Genomic DNA, 19,517 nt, shown 5'->3' with positions numbered 1-19,517 from the left:
CTTCCTTCTCCTTACCTGTTTCCCTGTCCCTCCTCATAACTGCCACTGGTGCTGTTTCTCCCTTCTTCCTCGGTATACTTCCTCCCCATCAGTGACACTCTTCAGTCACCCTCCTATGCTTATATCAGCATGCCCATTTTCAGCGGCCCTGTGAGCCGCTCGGCTCCCTTTGGATTGGTAGCACTGAGAAGGAAGTAATGCAAGTCGTCATGCATCTCCAGTTCACTGGCATGCTTTGGTGCTGTTGATCCAAATGAATCCACAGGTAATAGGTCATACATTCATTCCGTGTTTGTCAGAACGTCGTTAGTGTCATTTTTATACAGACACGAAGGGCTCCATGTAGGCAGGCTGTTATCTGTGAGAATTCCCGGTGAGGAGTGGCCAAAATATGGAGACTTGGTTTGCAATCAACTTCAGTATTTTGGAATGGAGGCAGATTTTATTGACACTTTTTTGCGAACTGAAATCACCCTGACCATTTCATACAGCACACCCTGACATGGGGTGCTGCAGGTTAGAAATATGGAAAATGGACATTGTCCACCCCTGCATTTTACTGCTTCAGAACAGGAGCCTAGCAGCCCTGAGAGCCAGCCCCTGGATTGGATTCAGCAAAACATTTCACTTCTGTGGATTGGCATTTTTTGGTGAAACAGTCTCATCAGAAAATTTTCCATCTCGTGGTCTTCCAGAAACACACTGTCCAGAGCTGTATCCTGTCGTGTTCTCCTCCCTCCCCCAACTCCCCCACCCAAGTTGTCATTGATTCTTCTCTCCTTCCCACTTTTCTTTTGCTGCCTTTTTAACGTTTTAAAAAGTACTCAATGCGTGATTTTATTCCTTTCTCTCCTCCGTTTTCCATACGGTGTGAGGTTCTAGACCTGTACTATAGTTACTTCATGTAGACAAACTCTTCTCTCACACTTTCAGTCATTTTCAATTAAGATCATACCTCCTTTTTATAAAAAGCAAGTAGACTGGTGTGTGATTTTAGTTCATGAAATACTTTGGTCAAACTTTTCAGACATGGATGCCCAAAGTGTAACGCTTGCTTCCAAATGAAGACACCTAAGTCACCAGGATCCATCGGTCTTCAGCTATTGTTAAGACTGCGCCGATCACAACACGTCCACCATTCGTCTCACACTCTTGCCTTTCTTCTCCACGTTTGTTCAAAACGTTTAACAGTGTCATCTTCCCATCTTCTTGGAGGCCGACCAAGTGGTCTTTTCTGTTCTCGCGGGTACCACTCAGCAATAATTGTGGTCCACCTGTTGTCCGTGGCCTGCCTATCGCATTTTGTTATGTCTGTTTTCCACGATGATATCTTTCTCGCCACTGCGTTCTCTGATAATTTCATTTGGAATACGATCCAGAAAGGAAATTCTCAACATAGCTTGCTCCATTGTCCTTTCAGCTACCAATAGTTGCTGCTCTTCTCAGTGCCCATGCTTCACTGCTATACAACATGGCCGGCAGCACTGTTGAATTGAAGATATTTGTATGTGTGGTCTTATGGATTTTTCCTTTGAGGATGTCCTTGATGGAACTGAATGCACACCATCCTGCCCAAATACTTTGCGAGAATTCTCCGTTTAGATCTTGGAGCATATTAATTTCTTGGCCCAAATATATGTACTGTTCCACTACTTTGATTTCTTCTCCTGTTATCGTTATTCGGGCTTTTCGTAAGGCGTCTGATCGCATGTATTTCGTTTTGCAGTGGTTCATTTTCAGACCGACCTGACTGCTTTTCTTGTCAAATCTTCGTAGCATGCTTTACAATTGGTTGGTGCTTTCAGCAATTAATACAATGTTGTCTGCAAATCTGAGAGGAGATAATCATTCTCCATTTATGTTGACACCACTCCGCCAATTGACCTTGTTCATAACCATTTTGAGGCATGCAGTGAATAGTTTCAGTGAAATTGTATCTCCTTCCTTCACGCCTTTCTCGATTGGGATATGAAGGGGAGTTTCAAGGATAGTAATATCTGTTGTACATCCAGTATTCGCAGAGCAGGGCAATATTGCGTGTTAATGCCCTGCTCTGCGAGCGCCTTTAATATTATGTTGAACTCGATGGCTATCGAAGGCCTTTTCCTAGTCGACGACAGCAATGCACAGCGGAAGTTTGTATTCCCTCGCTCTTTCTAGGAGCTGGCTAAGAGTAAATATATGGTCGATCGTGCTGAAATTTCTTTGAAACCCTGCCTGCTCTCTCGGCTGTTGTTCATCCAGGCTCTGCGAAAGTCGGTTTGTTATCACATTTGTAAAGAGCTTATAAATATGAGAGAGTAGGCATACAGGGCGGTAATTCTTAAGATTTTCTTGATCACCCTTCTTGTGAAGCAAGATGGTATTTGACTCCTTCCAGCTTGATGGTATTTTTCCTTCTTCAAGATTTTGACTGAATCTTAAAGCGAGGGCCTTCCAAAGTTTTTCGCCTCCTGCAGAAATAATTTCTGATGTTATTCCATCTTTGCCTGGAGCTTTTCCCTTCATCTGGTATAGTGCACTTCGGGTTTCGCTGACAATTTTTGGGAGGACGTGTTCTTCTGACTCCTGGAGCATTGGGAGAGAGATGTTGATTCTTGATTTGAATAGTTCTGTATAGAAGTCCTTACAGACCTCCTCCATCCCTGCTCTGTCGATAACTGTCTCTCCATCCTTGTTCTTCAATGTTGTTACGCTCAGTCTATACTGCGTCAATTCCCCCGTGCATGTCCTGAAGCTTTTGCGTGATTCAGCTGTTTTGAGGAGTTTTTCTTTCCGGAAGTTCTCAAAAATCATCCTTCAGTTTTTGCCGTATAAGCTTGCATAGAATGGAGTACTCGAAGTTGTTATCCGAGCTCCTTTTCATGTTTCTCCACTTCTCCAGCAGGCTATTTGTTTCCTTTGAGATTCTTCCCTTCACCTTCTTCGACTTTTCAATTTCTGCTGCTTTTAAGCAACATCTCAGCTTGTCAGAGGTATTGAGTGCCAGTGACATTAGGTCACTTGGAGCTGAGCACCTCACTATCGAGTCCTCTCTTGGAAAATTACGGCATTAATACTTAAAGCTAATAAAAAGTTTTGGTGTGAAGGCAGGTGTTCACACTGAATTCCCGCTGCTGGTTCTATGTCCTGGATGTATTTTTGAAGTGCCACTGTTGAATCAAGAGATTATGGCCATGATCTTCACAGACATGGGTCACTTTTGGCGAACAAGAATTCCAAGTAAACATTTTATCACTTTGGCTTTTTACAGATAATTAGAATAGTTTGCTATTGGTGATCTCGGCATATTTAGAGAAGGAATACATCTAATTGTGACAGTCTTCCAGACAGTGCACTCTCATGCTGCTTACCTTCTTGAAATCAAGGCTGTGGTCTGAGTTTCTCCTTCAGTTGCATGAATTGGAATTTTTTTGTCCCAAGCTGTTGCATTAAAAATAGTTTAAATCCAGCAATTGTGACGATGTTCTATGTAGAGTAAATACGATATAGCAATAGCGAAGCTTATACTTTTTCAGATATTTATGTAGTACCATTGCCTGGAATCACTGCCAGTTAGTTGTGCTGAGGACCAGTTTGAGGTGTATGAAAAGCCCAGTGTACATTGCAGTACATGAAGTATTTGGTTTAGCTTTGTTGTGCCTCTCTCTAAGAAATGTTAAGGAGTTTGTTTCCCCAAAGTCAACTTATAAATGCAACTGACAGTAGAAATTTCTGAAGTGTTTCAGAAATGTCCTTGATGCCTCAGCCAGGTGTATTTAACTTCCTGACTTCTCCTTACCTAGTCTCTATCTCCCCCATTAATTTTCCAGTATTCTTGTAGAAGTGCCAGTGAGTGTCTTTTCAGTATTGACCAGACTTGATGTGCAGAAGTAAATCTGCTATGTTCCCACAATCAGCCCAAAAAAGCATTGAGATCAACTTTTTGCAACTCTGGCATTTCATAGCCTTTTGTTAATTACACTTCCAGTTGCTTTTTCGGTGAAACTCCTGGTTTACAAGGATGGCTACACTGTTTTGAGTTATACTTGCCATCAGTGACTTTTTTCAAGATATTTGACTCACGTATTATGTAGTATATAAATCAGAAGTTTTAATATAATGTATAAAACTTAAACAACAAATAATTTAGTAGCACTTTAAAGACTAACAAAACATGTAGATGGTATCATGAGCTTTTGTGGGCACAGCCCACTTCAGAATTGGCATGGAAACTGTATAATACACCTTTTTTGGGGGGTAAATTCCCCCACCAATTTTAATTTTAAAAAAGTACTGTTAAACTGCAGAGTAGTTTTAAAATGTCCTCTCCTGTACCATGTATTTGTAGAAATGTATAGGTTTGTTTCTTGTTCATTTTTGTTTCTAGGTTGCCCATATGAGTTTGTGTCTCTCGAATGGTTACAGAAATGGCTGGATGAATCTGCTCCTCCCAAACCCATAGATAACACTGCATGCTTGTGTTCACATGGCAAATTGCACCCTGATAAAATATCCATTATGAAGAGAATATCTGAGTATGTTGCTGACTACTTTTACCGGCGATATGGAGGTGGCCCCAGGCTAAATGGTAACTTTAAACTAGTGCATAGAAAACACTCACGTGACATTTACTTTTAGGATTTAAATTTTTGTACATTGAAATCTGTTTTGCATCCTGTGTCAGCTTCCTTTTTTGCCTGGCCATCCGTCCTGCTTGTATTTTTCTAGATGGCCGCTTTTGATAGTGCTGCTTAGTTATGGTTAAACAGCTGGCTGGGGAATATGAATGGTCGATACATTTCAGATCTTGAGTCTGCTTTGTGCCCTGAAGCAGTTTTGTGCAGTTCCTATAAAAGGAAATGGCATATTTAGGTTAAAGACTTGAGTATTTTAATGAAGCTTTTTAAAATAAACATTTTGTAAAATAGCAAAACTTGTATAAAGACTCTAAAATGAGAATGAGGGGGAGCTCCTGGACCTATTGTTTCTATCAGTGCTCTGTAGGCAGTGGATGCATTGCGTCATTCTCTGCTGACAAAAGCCGGTATTTCGGTACATTATTCTCAGCTCAGGGAAGAAGGGAGGTTGTGCTAGCCAAGGAGAGGAACTGTTGTATTTCACCTGTAGATGTTCCCCAAGCAGCTCCGTGCTAGGAAGTACAGCCGCTCCCCGAGTTACGGACCAAAGACTTGGCCATAATTTGAAGTGTTCGTAACTCGGATCCCATAGAGTTACATGGCGACCGCGCTGTTCGTAAGCGCGGATCGCCATTTGTAACTCGGATCCGCATTTACAACCGCTTTGGTCGTAAGTGCGAATGGTTGTAAGTGGAGGTGGCCGTAACTCGGGGAGCGGCTGTATATTTATACTGCTTGTACACTGTATGTTCACATTCTTTGGCTGTGTGTTTAATGGTAAAACAGAAATTTGCAATAGCAGTCATGTTTAAACCCTAGGTCTACACACATTGCTCTTAAGTTTGTTCTAGTTAATATAAGCTGTTAATATCAGACATGCAGATTTGTGAAACTGAGGCGATGAGACGTATTGATGCTAAAGGAGCAGATCCTCATCAAAAGCTTACCTCAGTTAGGGATGTTACGTATCGAGTCATTGAATAAGTGTGTAACTGGGGTCAAATTTTGCGGTTGCATGGTTATTTGATAGTCTCCTGGTGTGGGGCTGGCAGCCAGTGCGCACTCAGTCCCTCTCCCGGGGAGCCCCCCGTCACCCCGTGAGGGGAGCTGTTTTGAAAGTCTGCTCCCCCAGAGCACTGGCAGCGCCGCCTGCCCCTTCCCCAGGCAGGCAAGTGGCTCTGCGGAGCTGGCACGCATGGAAAGCTGGCTTCCCCTGTGTAGTGGCTCCCGTCTGCTCCCCTCACCTCTGCACTGCTGTCCCTCTTTCAGAAATAGCAGCATGGGGGAGTGAAGGGAGAGGGCAGGCAACTCCCCCTGGATCTGGTGCTTGTGAGGCGCTGGCTTACAAGCTGGCTCTCCACAGGCACTGGCTCCTGCCTCTCCCTCTCCCCTTGCTGCCTCTGGGGAATGCACGTAGTTGATAGAATTAACCGATGAGCCCAGGGGGAGCTCTTGGACCCGTTATTTCTATCCATGCTCTATAGGCAGTGCCTTAGTCCAGTTCATCTGTTACTGTGTATTTCCATCTAAATCAGGATATAGGTGTCACTGTCAGTAACCACAGGAAGCTCACTTGACTGAGTTGCTTCCAGTGGTGGTGCCCGAGCTGCAGAAGTTATTTTGTTTTGAAGGGTCACAGTAGTATTCTTAACACAGCGGTGTCTCTCTTTTGTTTCTCTAGTAAAAGCACTTTGCAAGGACTGTGTGGTAGAGAGGTGTCGGATATTACGACTGAAAAACCAATTAAACGAAGACTATAAAACTGTCACAAACTTGCTGAAAATTACAGTAAAAGGGTATGTGGTGCTGGCCCATTCCAGTGTTTGCATTGTGCAAGTCTGTTCAGTGATATTTACATTTTTAACAATGAGATGTGAACAGTTGTTTGCAACATTGTAGCCATCCCAGGTTGTAAGAGAATATGGGTTAGGTAATATCTTTTATTGAACCAACTCCGGTTTGGGAAAGAGACGCGCTTTTGAGCTTGCCCATAAGCTTCGAGACACGAAGAGGAACTGGAAATGGTCCAACAAAGATGTTAACAGCTCGCCTTTTGAACCAAAACCTGTAAATCTAATTTAAGGATTGTATTGTTAATGTTGTCTTTCTTTCTGTACAGTAATGATGGATTTTGGGTTGGAAAGTCATCCTTGCGGAGTTGGCGTCAGTTGGCTCTGGAACAATTAAATGAGCAAGATGATGATGCAGACCAGAGTAATGGGAAAATGAATGGAGATGCACAAAGCAAAGGTAGCTGTTTAAAACTAGGCAACCTGATTTCTCCCCCTACCTGAGAAATAGATTGCATGTTCCTATAGTGTGTACGCATTCTAGCAATTCTGTTTCAGTTGTAGGAATCGCTGCTGTTTTGAGCAGGTCTGAATGATGTGCAGTACCCTCTGAGTTAACACGCGAGTTACCAACTGACCAGTTGAATGCACGTCCCATTTGGAACTGGAAGTGCATAGTCCAAAAAGAGGCAAACATAGCACTGTGTTAAACTACTCAAAAAAGAAAGCATTTTCCTTCTGCATAATGCAGCTTTGAATCTTTACTAAGTCAATATTAATTTGTAAACTTTTGAAAGAACAACCATAAGGCTTTGTTCAGAGTTGCAAACAACCTCCATTCCTGAGGTGCCCGTAACTCTGGGGTTCTACTGTAATACCAAGTAGCAGGTACAGGAGGCCCCCAACTTGCGACTGCCTGAGTTCCTACCCCCCAAATTACATCCATGTTTGTAAGTGCGGAAGGGGCTGAAAACCCCCAACTTTCATCCTCGGCCCACATTTATGACGGCGCACAGCGCCTATCGTAAATGAGGGTTCGAGTTACAATGCCTCCAACTCGCCACTTCCCCGGGAACCAGTCGTGTTGCAAGTCTAATACAGGGCCTCCTGTATTAGACCCAGTTTGAAACAGTATGTACTTATTTTCTTACAGATTTGGGCCAGTCAAACTCTGCCATTTCTTACACCCATGTAATCGCACTTACACCTGACGGTAGAATCTGGCCCTGCAGTTGGCCCATAAGCCCCATTCCCACTATGGCTGTAGCAATACAGCTACGACACTAGCTATGCCACTGGCACCATACCGTAGTGAGTTCCTACAGCGATGGAAGGGCTTTTTCTGCGGCTATGGGAACTCCACCTCCCTGAACAACGGTAGCTAAGCTGCTGGAAGCATTCTTCCATTAGTCATGTCTACATTGGGGCTTAGCTTGGCTGAGCTGTGGCACATAAGGGTGTGAATTTTTCACATCCCCTGAGAGCTGTACCTTTGTCAACTTAACTTTGCAAATGTAAACCAGTTGTCAGCTATATTTAAGTGCAGTCCCATTTTATTTCCCCCTGCAGAGCTAATAGGAGTGACTAGTAAAAACTTCCCTTTGTCACAGTAAGCATGTGTTTCTGGGTTGCCTGCATTTTCCAAAACAGAAAAGGCACAATCCTGTCTCAAAGTTACTCGTGGAAGCCACTGGAGTGGAATGGTGCTTGGTCTCATTTGAATGGGTACATCTGGTTTGGATCAGACTCCTCAAGGCAAAGATCTGACCAATATTTTGCCTGTAAGATTTCTGTTCCCTCCACTTCGATCTGGTGCGAACTGTTCTATTCATTTCCATCTGAGCTTTTTGGGAGCAGTGAAAAGCCCCAGTGTTTCAGCTATGATGAATGCCACCTTTATGATCTCATGTCAAAGCTAATCTTGCACTCTATGTTCTTCAGAGTCTCGGTAGCCAGGTTAGCCTGTAACTTTAAAATGAGTAGTCCTGTGGCATCTTAGAGACTAACAATAAGTATATATAATATCCTGCGCTTTTGTTTGCAAAACCCGCTTCGTCATATATGAGAAGCTTTGTCCCATGAGCTTATGATCCTAATACATAGTTTGTGTGCGTGTGCGTGCGTGCTCCGGTCTACACTAGGGAGTTATTTCGAAATAACAAGTAGAGCGTCCATGCTACCAAGCCTGTTTTGAAATAACAACTCCTGCTTTCCTTGGGGAATACGCTTTTTTTGAAATAGTTATTTTGGGAGTTATTTCAAAATATGTCATTTAAAAAAAAATCCTCGTGTAGACATGCCCTAAGGTGACATGGAACTACTAGTTTTTCCATGTACTTCAGAGCACTCAAAATATATTGTGTGTACAAGCCTGCCCTCGCCAATAAACTTAATTGTATATTGCTGTTAAAAGTTTGCAGCAATTTGAAAAGGAAACAAATTGTTGTGATTCCTCCAGAGAATCAAACTCTACATCAGAGAGCATCTGAGCAATCTACTTTTTTTTCATCAGATGAGTCAAATGAAGAAAAGAGGGAGGAGGAAGAGGAGTTAAATTTTAATGAAGACCTTGTCTGCCCACACGGTAAGTGCGTATGTAGGGGCAGAACTGAGCACATAGTATTTGGAAGACCCGTTATTTCCATATTTGTTCTGCAAAACCCAAGATTAGCTGGGCTTAAATTTATTTCTGATTGACTTTGCTTTTCTTAAATGTTTATTACGTGATCACAGCTCACATTCAAATCAGAGCTCATGAGCTAGTGATATGGTGGGATAGTTTTGATGGGAGACTTCCGAGGAGAATCTAGATCAGTGATCCAATTAGATGTACCCTCAGACTGATTTGAAAATTTTATGACAAGCGGTGGGCCATTTGCATTGAAGGCAAACTTCAGCTGCTAATTAATAAAGATCTTGATTGTAACAAGTATTAGCGTATTTATCTTTAACACAGTTTTTAAATCAGCGTTGTTACCTGTGCTTGTGGCAATCCCTGATGTGAGGTTTGTGGGAGTTAAGGGCAAGGCACCTGCACTAGTAGATCTACATCTGAGGGGCTGGCAGTGTTGCTTGAATAATATTCATGGTAGAAGACCCTGATTTGCATAGGTATGTTGATCAAACATTGCTAAAAGATAGATGGCTGGATTCTGAAACTGAATCCAGAAATCAAAGTCCCACTTCTGAGTTTTCCCTTCAAGAACATCTGAGTTCTGGAGCCTTGCAGTTTCTCATTGAAAGGCACCTTCATCAGCTGAATGAAGAATGTTCTTGTCTTCAGCATAAGACAATAAACAGATTACAAATAAATACAAGCAAATATTTTCAGTGAGATCGTTTAGGAATTCTTGTGTTGCTTTCATCAAAGATTCATGTGTAGCAGTGACATGCAGTGTGGGAAAGTGCAGCATCTTGATTAGTTGGGATTGGCCCTGCCCTGGGCAGGGGGCAGAACTTGATGACCTCCTGAGGTCTCTTTCAGCTCTATGATTCTATGAATCTATCTTTCCTGTTAAGTCTGTCTGACAGATTTCAAGATCCTCTGACTGCAGATGCTTTTTCAATGAGATCTCTGACGCTGCTCATGTGGCTTTGGAGCGGGAAGTTGAGGGAATTCAGGTGATGGGTGATATTGCACAGAAAAGCTGCCTGTGACAGATAGGGGACCTCATTCCTAAATTCCAAGAACTCGCAAGCCTCATTAGTTTGCGGTTTGAAAGACATTCTGCTTCTTTTTGAAGAGAACGAAACCTCTCTAATATACAGTAACTCTTCACTTAACGTTGTAATGTGTTCCTGAAAAATGCCACTTTAAGCAAAACTATGTAAAGCAAATCCAGTTTCCCCATAAGAATTAATGTAAATGAGCAGGAGGTTAGATTGCAGGGAAATGTTTTTCAACAGACAAAAGACAGCCCATACATATACTGTAATTTTAACCGATTCTATCGCATGTAGTGCTGTACACGGCCAGGGTGCGTGTGATGCTTGGCTGAGGGGGTGGAGTCCGAGGATGGAACATTTCCCAGGGAATGTCTTGCTGTTCAGTAATGGACTAGCACTTGGCTGAGCCCTCATGGGTAACACCTTAATGAAGCTTCGCGCTCTAGGCTGCAGCAGGGCCTGAGGCGGGGGGGGGGGATACGCATTAGAGGCAGGGCAGTGACTGTATTATCATGAGGTAATCGGAGCAATTAGGCACTATCTTCAGGTCTGTCGGGGAACTAATAAAAGATGCACGCTTTTGGATTAATAAAGGCATGTTCTCAACTAGAATGGCTAAAATGTCATTTTAACCATTTTAATTGACAGTCCCACAAGACTAATACAAAACTGCAGAGCAGAATGATCCATCATAAGCATTTTGAAAATATTTCCCTGCATATTAGTAGGTTCATTTATAAATTGATCTGCCACTTGAATCCACGTAAAAATGAATTACATTAAACACTGAGGCCATCAAAAGTGCAGGTTTCATTATCATGAGCTAACCGCGGATTGTTCGTGTAAAATGCCCTTTTCATCTTTATGCATTCAGTATTTTCCACCGAATTAAGTGGAATTGGCTAATTTCTCTTCTGTAGAATGAGCTTTAATTTTGCAGTGGAAAAAACCTGCTGCCATAATGGTGCTTTCTGCAAAGCCTGATGCTTGAGCTATTGTTTTTGGACGCAAGCCAAACCTATCCGATGGGTTTTTCCTCTTAAAAATTCCTACTACCATCTTCTTACATACATATGTCAGGACCTTTTGCATCTCTAATTCATCTCTGGTTATTTCTCCCTCTCCACTAGTTTCCTGACGCCATTGAATATATTTATTTTTCTGCTTACCAGATTAGGCCATCTTTGATGTTCTTGCTCAGAATCTACCTCTGGGGGCAGGAGGGGGGAGAAGAGAGATGACGATGGTGATGATGAGAGGGGACAGTGATCAGGGTCTTTGCCTTATGGATGGTCCAGCATTTGCATTGACTCGATTTCCCACTTCTCACTTAGCTTATTCGTCTGTTTTCATTCATCGTATGATGTCAGAGCAATTGCTTGCACAGCCTTATTTTCATACCCCTGATGGTTTTTGAAAACTATGCACATCCTGCTTTCCCCATATGGAGATCTAGGTTAATAGCTGGTCAAATGTAGCAGCTGTTTCATTAAATGCTGTTTTAAAGCAATCCAGTCTGACCTTTGTTTATTGTCAGTAAGCCAGGAATGGAGTGTTGCTCCTTTGTCTTTGGGAAATTGGCAGGAGTTGAGACTGTCAGAGTGAGAGAAGATGCAGGTCAGTGACACTGAAGACTTGTTTTCATACTGAAGAAATTCAGTTGAGGAGTTCCCCCAGGTTTGTTTCTGTATCTTGTGGCTCACCCAACCCCCTCTCATAGTGGGGTAGGCAAGAGAAAAGAGAAACTTTTCAATAGTAGTTAGCTCCCTCAAGTGCAACAGATTGTCAAGTTTTGCTTCCCACTGTTGGTTAATGCTCACTTTAAAGGTTGAGCATTGTTGTTTCCCATGCCAGTGGTTGGTGCTTTATCCTCTATTCTGAAATTATTATTAGCCTTTTGTTGTGCATCAGCATTGTTACATTGTAGCATCACCAGGCTTTTGACTTAGCAGCAGCGGCTGAAAATAGAGGGCTCAGTTGTGTTTGTACCTTCCCCTTCGCAACTAGAAGTCAGGCAAAAATGATGGCTTGTTCAATCCGTCACCCATGAACTAGCAGAGTTTCCCGTGTGTGCAATACTGTGTTTTCACACCACATTGACTCTTGCACATAAATGTGGTGCCTCTTCTGCAGCTCAGTGATCTTTTTTGGCATAGCTGTTATCAGCATAATTCACAAATGCTTTCTGTAGTTCATTGAATGGCTTTGTCAGGTTTTTTGTCTGTCCTGATAGTTCAAGAGAAATGATATATAGGCGGTTGGCATTATTTTTAATAATATTTGGTACACTTCATATTATTTTATCCTTGCACACAATTAATTCCACCCAACTGAATGAAATAAGGTACTTTCTTGGTCAAAAGGTGCACGTGATGGTGTACTGCAGGTAGCATTCCGCTTTCTGTGCAGTTTGTGCATTTCACCTTTTTCCAAGATGGGCATTATGGAAGGAGGAATTTGCCGTGTTTTAATTATGGCTCCTTGCTGTTTGAGTGTCCTGTACATCTTATTCTAAGCCATTGCTGCTGAAATGTGGAGTTGTAAACACAGTAGCTTTCAGAGGTGTAGTTGTCAGATGTATGGGGAGAACATTTTGAGCAGAATTTTCAGTGCCTGAAGTCCTGTTTAGGCAAATAGGTCATGATAGCCTTGTTTTTCAGAGATATATATATAGCACATCCAGCTTCCATTTTAAGTCAGTAAAAATGTGTAGGGTGCTTAGCACTTTTGAAAATCAAATCACTTTTTAGATACCTAATTTGAGACATCCACAAATGGGAAAACGTTAGCCCTTCTGTGTGTGTTTGTACCCGCTCTCCTGGAGCTGTTCTTGCCCTTAATTCTCTTCCTGTTGTTCATGGATTTCTGTCTTTCCTTTCCTCTTGTTGTATTTGGATCTGCTGCTCAGGGACATGGCTTTATAAATCCAAAGGGCAGTCTTGTAGATTAGTCCTTTTAAATAGGAGTGCTGTATTTAAGAATGTATTGGTTTAGCTTTTAAAATAATTACCTATAATTCTTAAAACATACTGTTGCTGAGAGTAAACACTAAAATCCTACCTCCAGGAGGAAACTGAATCCTTGATGGGGATGGAAATAAAGGCTGAAGGTGACTTTATGCAAAAAAAAGTGTTTGTTTTTTTTAATTCAAGTGCTGACACAGGTGTCAGATTATAATGGTGTAAAATCTCCTGCTCCACTCATACAAGTAATCTTTTAAATCTGCGTAGTGCTGCAAAATTTTGGCTGAGGCTGCACTAAACAAAATGCGGTCTTGAATTTCTTCTTGCAGGTGACCTGTGCATATCAGAAAATGAAAGAAAGGTTGTTTCTAAAGAAGCCTGGATGAAGCTCAAGCAGTATTTTCCAAAGGCCCCAGAATTTCCATATAGCAAGGAGTGCTGCTCCCAGTGCAAGGTATCTGACTAGTTGATGTACGGTGGTAGCTGTCAGATTCATGCTGGCATGAACATGGCTTAAAATGTGTAGGATGAAAAAAAAATCTGCCTTTACTTCTTTACTAGTGCCTTTTGGGAACTAAACCCCAGTGGCCAAAAGAGCATTGTTTTCACGCAGATCCTGGAAAGAGAAGGAGAGGAGAATGAAGCCCTGCATAAGATGATGGCAAGTGAGCAGAAGACTGCACTCCAGAACCTGTTTCAAGACAAATGCAGACCTTGCCTTGGTAGCTGGCCTCAGGTACAAAGACGAAGGAAGTTTGTCTCCCAGACATGGGAAAAGGCTGTTACTGTACTCTTGCATCTGACGAGAGACTGCAGAATGCTGCTGTGTTGTAGGTGGGGGGAGGGAATCCATGAGCAAAATATTAGACTCTGCAACCACGGGGTTAAGGAACATTTTTGCAATAAGCTTTAAGCTCTGACTTGGACATTCTCTTTGGATAAAGAGCTCCTGGGTGCTCTTTGGACTGGCACTTGCGGAGGTGCAACTCTTACAAGAGAATGTCCTTTAAAATGAAGACTAGCGAGTGCTAGTAAGTCAGCTTCCTCCGGTACCGTCTTTGTGGAATCTTCGTGCCTGCGAGATGTGCTTAGGCTGTCTGGTGCCTTGGGTACGGTGCTGGCCCTGTTTCTGCTGTGTCCGAGCACCTCTCAAACTTGAAATGCATTTGTTCTCCCCATCCTGTGTGAGGCTGAGCAGGGCCTTTATCCCAGTTGTACAGCTGGGGGTGGAATCTTTGTGCCTGCAAGATGTGCTCGGGCTGTCTGGGGCCAAGCAGGGAACGGATCCTGGATCTCCTGAATCCTTAAGTTGATGTTCCAGCCATTGGAGCAGCCCTGGTTGCATGGAGGTTGATACTTGGTCAGAGAAATTAGTGTTTCCCTTTCTGTCCAAATGTCAATCAAACATCAGTCAGTAAAACTTCTCAGCCTAGTTCCGCAGTACGGCCTCCTGCCTGGGTCTTAGCCCAGATGGCAGACCGAGGAGCAGTGGTTCACATTGCAGCGGGTGAGGTCTAGGTTGGCTATTAGGAAAAAGGAATTCCCTAGGAGGGTGGGGAAGCACTGGGATGGGTTCTCTAGGGAGGGGGTGGAATCTCCATCCCTAGAGGTTTTTAAATCCCGGCTTGTAGCCCTGGTTAGGGTGATTGAGTTGGGATTAGTCCTGCTTTGGGTAGGGGGCTGGACTTGATGACTCCTGAGATCTCTTCTCTTTCCCTCACCTTTTGCCCCTACTTCTTGACTCTGCCTGCTTTCTCCAGATGATCTTGTCAAGCATCCAGGACATTTGGTGCAATAATCCAGCTACTCCTGTAATCATCCCTCCAGCTTTCCAGAGAGATGTTCATGTAGGTCTGGTTGCAGAAAGGCAGCTGTAAAAGCTACATGCTGCACAAGTCATTGGGGCAAGGTGTGGGAGCAGAAATGGCAGCCCACAAACAAGAAGATTTTGCCTTTTATGTTCATTCTCTCAAAAGAGAAGTGGTGTCCACTGCCCTTGTTCTGCAAGGCACGTCTGCGTGTACCAAAGAAAGAGTTTCCCTTTTATCAACCAGTTGCTGTTACCGTTAGTGCCTCAGTGGTTTGCACTGTAGCATTAGGGTGATGTGTTCTTATTGGAGTATAGTTGAATTGTTTTCTGTCCTGAGGGCGCTACTCTGTCTGAGGGCCGCCTTTGGTCCTTGAGCGTCTCAATACATTGAAGAAGAAGGTAACATGACTGTAGTTCTGTGTGTGTTGCACTTGCTGCTCCCGTGGAGCTGGGCTAGCATAAACAAGGAGTCCCGTGGCACCTTATGGCAAACAGATTCCTTGGGGTAAGCTTTGGTGGGCAAAGACCCACTGCGTCCGATGCAGTTAGAGCAGTGGCACCGGGATAGGATGCTAATTAGTCTTCTGCACCGCAGGGCTGGGTTTAGAGCACTGGCTGGTGAGTGGGTGCTGGGGGATTCTATTCTGAGCCCTGCTAGCGGGAATGGCGAGTGGCTTTGCCAGCAGCAGGCAAACATGGGGAGTCTTTAAGCAGCAAACAAGTCACAGGTAGGGGTGGGGGTTGTGAACGCTTGGGGCCCATCATGAGCGGAGTAGCAAGGCTGTTTGCAATACCGCTCCACTGAGCATGGGTGGGAATGTTGTACTAGCAGCAAATCCCAGTAAACCAGTTAAACCGGTTCCTCCCTCCCCTTCCCTGCAGGGCTGCCCGCTTCTGCTCTTGGCCCCCCTGCAGGGCTGTAGCAGCCCTCTGCTTGTGGTGGGCTGCTATGGAGTACCAGTTAATCGGTGCCCGGTAAGAGCAATGCACATCCTTGCAATCTCCAGGCATTAGTATTGCAGTTCGAATGTAACTTTTGAAAACCTCATCGAATCAATTTCAGGGATGTTCTAGCATCAAAGGGCAGAACCCTGTTGATTTTGGTGAAAACCAGAAAGGGAAAATGAGGGGGAAGACATCCCTGGCATCTTATTAGCACATTATTCCTGGGGAATTCTTGGCCAAAAAATCTAAAATTCTGCATATTTTATTTGTCAAAAGCAATATAATTGCACCAATTTCACTTATCTTGGTAATTTATTTGAACTACTATACAGGGAAAAAATCAATAGGAAATGGTGAACAGTTAAACACGTTAAAGTTACGTTACAGATACTTGGTAACCAAGGCCCTGCATTCCATTTACAACCCTGGATTATCATTTTTGTTACTTTCATTGTGGTAGAAGTGCCCAGACTTTCACACAAGAAAATGATTCAGTTTTGCTAATCGTCCCACATTTAAAAAAAAATGGTAAGTCAGCTAGATTCTGAACTGTAATGTAACCCCACCGTGCCTTTCTGTCACGGGGCGGGATTCAGTTACTGTTGTTAGCATGGTGTAAAGGAGCCTTACTGCGAGCAATTTAAAGGAGCCTTAATTAATTAAGAATGACTCTAATGGTGCTGGGTTGTGCCATGAGTGCAGGGGATTGGACTAGGTGGACCTCTCTGGTAGGGGTGCCAGGTGTCCGGTATTGGCCTGGACAGTCCGATATTTGTGGCCTCTGTGGTAAAAGAAAACAAACAGAAAATACCGGACATGTAAAATGTTTTTCTCGGACGGAAGGCTGCTTGGGACATTCCTCTCCTGCCACGTCTGGTGAGGGGGGAAGGGGGAACGTGGCGCGGGGGGATTTAAAGGCGCATTGACTTTTTTTGTGCAGTTGGGTTTTTTGTTTTGGTTTTCGGTTTTTTGCTCAACAACTTCAGTTCCTTCCCCTTTCCTGCCATGATTGATATTTTTTGTGAGTATCTGGCAACCCTATGTCTGAAGGTCCTTCCGGTTCTATGATTTTGTTGTCTTGGATGGCAGTGACTAATCTTCCCCCACCATTCCCTCCACACGCGCGCGCGCACAAACCCTGCACTTGGAGAGAGAAAAATTCCAAAAAGGTCCATCACCACTTGTAGCCAGGGTTAGGAAGGGTGTCCCTGGCCTCTATTTGTCAGCTGCTGGAAATGGGCGACGGGAGGGATCACGTGATGACTCCCTGGTCTGTTCACCCCCTCTGGGGCTCCTGGCGCTGGCCGCTGTCGGCCCACGGGACACTGGGCTGGATGGGTCTTTGGTGCGACCCAGTCTAGCCGTTCTGATGTTCTTAAGGCTGGGAATTATTAGCCTTTTCTGTTGTCCCATTTGTGCTCTGCCTGCTTCACACAGCCCTACACCTCCATGCCCTGGATGCAGCAGGAGCAAGAGCGTGACAGAGTGAATCACTCATTCACATACAGGCAGGCGCCCAGCCCCACCCCCTTACTGTCTGGACCCGTGCTGACATGCCAGCCCCTCTGCTGCTGTGATTGGCTCTCAGCGGAAGGCGTGTGTACGTCACAGATTTCTTTACGCTCCCATTTTTCTGCTGAGGAGCTAAGAAATCTGCAAAAGGTCTGAATTCTGTGCCCCAGGCAGGGGGCAGAATTCCCCTAGGAGTTGCACATTCAGCGGATTCAGTCATCTCTGTCATTGTCTGTAGATCAACCAACCAGTTCATGGCTGCCATTGCAACATTGCCTCGTGCCTCCATCACCATCCCACCTCTGCCCTTCCTCCCAGTAGACCTCAACGTGTTAATGCCCTGAACGGCTGCAGGAAGCGCACACAGTCCCTGGCATGGAGTGAGAACAGAGGTCTTGGCATGAGGGGACAGAGGAATGGGAACACGCAGCCTTGAAAGAGAAAATGGAGGATAAAAGTCTGAGGATACACAATAGCATGAGGGATCCTGGTACAGGCAGAGGAGGGAAATAAGGGACACAATGCCCCAGTATGTATGTGAGGATGAGGGTTCTAAGGAGACCCTGTAGTAATGGGGATGGGAGGCTGGCCCAGGGTACTTGCGGGTGGGGTATGGAGGAATGCCAGTGGCCTCTTTTGTGTGCAACAAGATCTGCACATCAAAGCAGCAAACTGTGCATCTGTGGTTAGGTGGAGTATGTTCTGCTGGCTAATCACAGGCTGTGCGTGCCATAAAGTTTGCTGGAACTCAGTAGAAATTATTTCTACAACGGACTAAAGATAATTCAGTTTTGTGCCCAATTAACAGTCTAATGTAACATAAGCAGTAACACAGGGTTTACTGTGTGCTATGTTCTTGTATTGATCTCCAATTATATCAGCTGGCTTTCAGAAGCCATGCTGGAATCGAGTGATTGTAAATGTTGGGCCCTAGAAAAGGAGCAGGTACAACCAAGACCATGAAAACTTAGGTTTTTTCTATCTCCGTTGTCAGGTTAATTTAAATGAAGTCTGTTTTTCCAGGAGACAGATGAGCTCTACATTGTATCACAGTTCTTTGTAGAAGAATGGAGGAAATTTGTAAGGTAAATTGGTTCATATTTTAAATCTTCACAGAACTTCCTTAATTCCTTGTAGTGTTCTATGTAGCACTTTGACTTTTGGATGATCTGGGTTGTGCAGTGTAGAATTGGCTGATACCCTACTGTGCCCTGACTGACCTTGTGGCAGTAAGGAAGTACTGAGATGTTTAATCTGGGATTGAGCACTATAGGTTCTAAGAAACAACAGATGTTCATGTTTACATTGTCTCCGCAAGGTGGTCCGGCTAGATCCCAGATTGATTAGTTAAATCAATATCCTGGCCAAAGGACATAACTCTCAGTCCTGCTTCTGTAATCTGTCATATGTAGGAGTATGTATGCACTACCCCCCTAGTTCGAACTAGCGGGGCAATGTAGTCATCCGCAGTTGCAAATGAAGCCCGGGATTTGAATTTCCCGGGCTTCATTTGCATGAAGCTGGCCTGCACCATTTTTAAATGCCAGCTAGTTCGAACCCCGTGCCGCGCGGCTACACGCGGCACGGAGTAGCTAGTTCGGATTAGGCTTCCTATTCCGAACTAGCTGTACTCCTCGGATTAGAAGCCTAATCCGAACTAGCTACTCCGTGCCGCGTGTAGCCGCGCGGCACGGGGTTCGAACTAGTCGGCATTTAAAAATGGTGCCGGCCAGCTTCATGCAAATGAAGCCCGGGAAATTCAAATCCCGGGCTTCATTTGCAACTGCGGATGACTACATTACCCCCGCTAGTTCGAACTAGGGGGTAGTGTAGACATACCCTGGGAGAGGAAAACCCTCCCGTCAGTGCTAAATACAAGAGTAACATCCCAGGATCAATAGCCCCGTGTCCCTGAGTCTGGCCGTCTAACACTTCTGTGTCTTGGATACTTCTCTACAATCACAAATCGACATGCTCTCCTCATGTCTCTTCTCAGTGCTATTTGCTGACTTTTGATTTCTTGGTCAGGAAATAGCGTAACTGTATGTCTAGCTAAAGCTGAGTGAAAATTTGCCCCTCCCCCCAGTTATGCTAGTTTTGAATCAGTTTTTCTCACAAAAATGAAAAACCAAAATTTAAAAGAGTTTGGGTCAAACAAAATAACACTTTGACTGCTGGTTCAAAAAATGTTGGCTCAAAGCATTTAGATGTT

At 44.0% G+C, this 19,517-nt stretch overlaps 1 protein-coding gene across 2 annotated transcripts in view; it reads left to right on the top strand.

Annotated features, from left to right (window-relative positions):
* USP48 (ubiquitin specific peptidase 48) overlaps positions 1 to 19,517 on the top strand; it is a 50,607-nt gene that overhangs the window by 16,186 nt on the left and 14,904 nt on the right. For both annotated transcript variants that reach the window (XM_075906599.1, XM_075906598.1), the window contains exons 12-18: positions 4,370 to 4,570; positions 6,301 to 6,415; positions 6,739 to 6,869; positions 8,922 to 8,993; positions 13,368 to 13,492; positions 13,652 to 13,774; positions 18,329 to 18,390. In XM_075906599.1, coding sequence (XP_075762714.1) covers positions 4,370 to 4,570; positions 6,301 to 6,415; positions 6,739 to 6,869; positions 8,922 to 8,993; positions 13,368 to 13,492; positions 13,652 to 13,774; positions 18,329 to 18,390 — 829 coding nt within the window. The remainder of the gene's footprint in view (positions 1 to 4,369; positions 4,571 to 6,300; positions 6,416 to 6,738; positions 6,870 to 8,921; positions 8,994 to 13,367; positions 13,493 to 13,651; positions 13,775 to 18,328; positions 18,391 to 19,517) is intronic.

This window comes from Pelodiscus sinensis, chromosome 23 (genome assembly GCF_049634645.1).
Source record: "Pelodiscus sinensis isolate JC-2024 chromosome 23, ASM4963464v1, whole genome shotgun sequence".
NCBI classification, from domain to species: domain Eukaryota; kingdom Metazoa; phylum Chordata; order Testudines; family Trionychidae; genus Pelodiscus; species Pelodiscus sinensis.
Note: the sequence above shows the minus strand (reverse complement) of the source record. Positions and strands in the feature narration are given on the sequence as shown.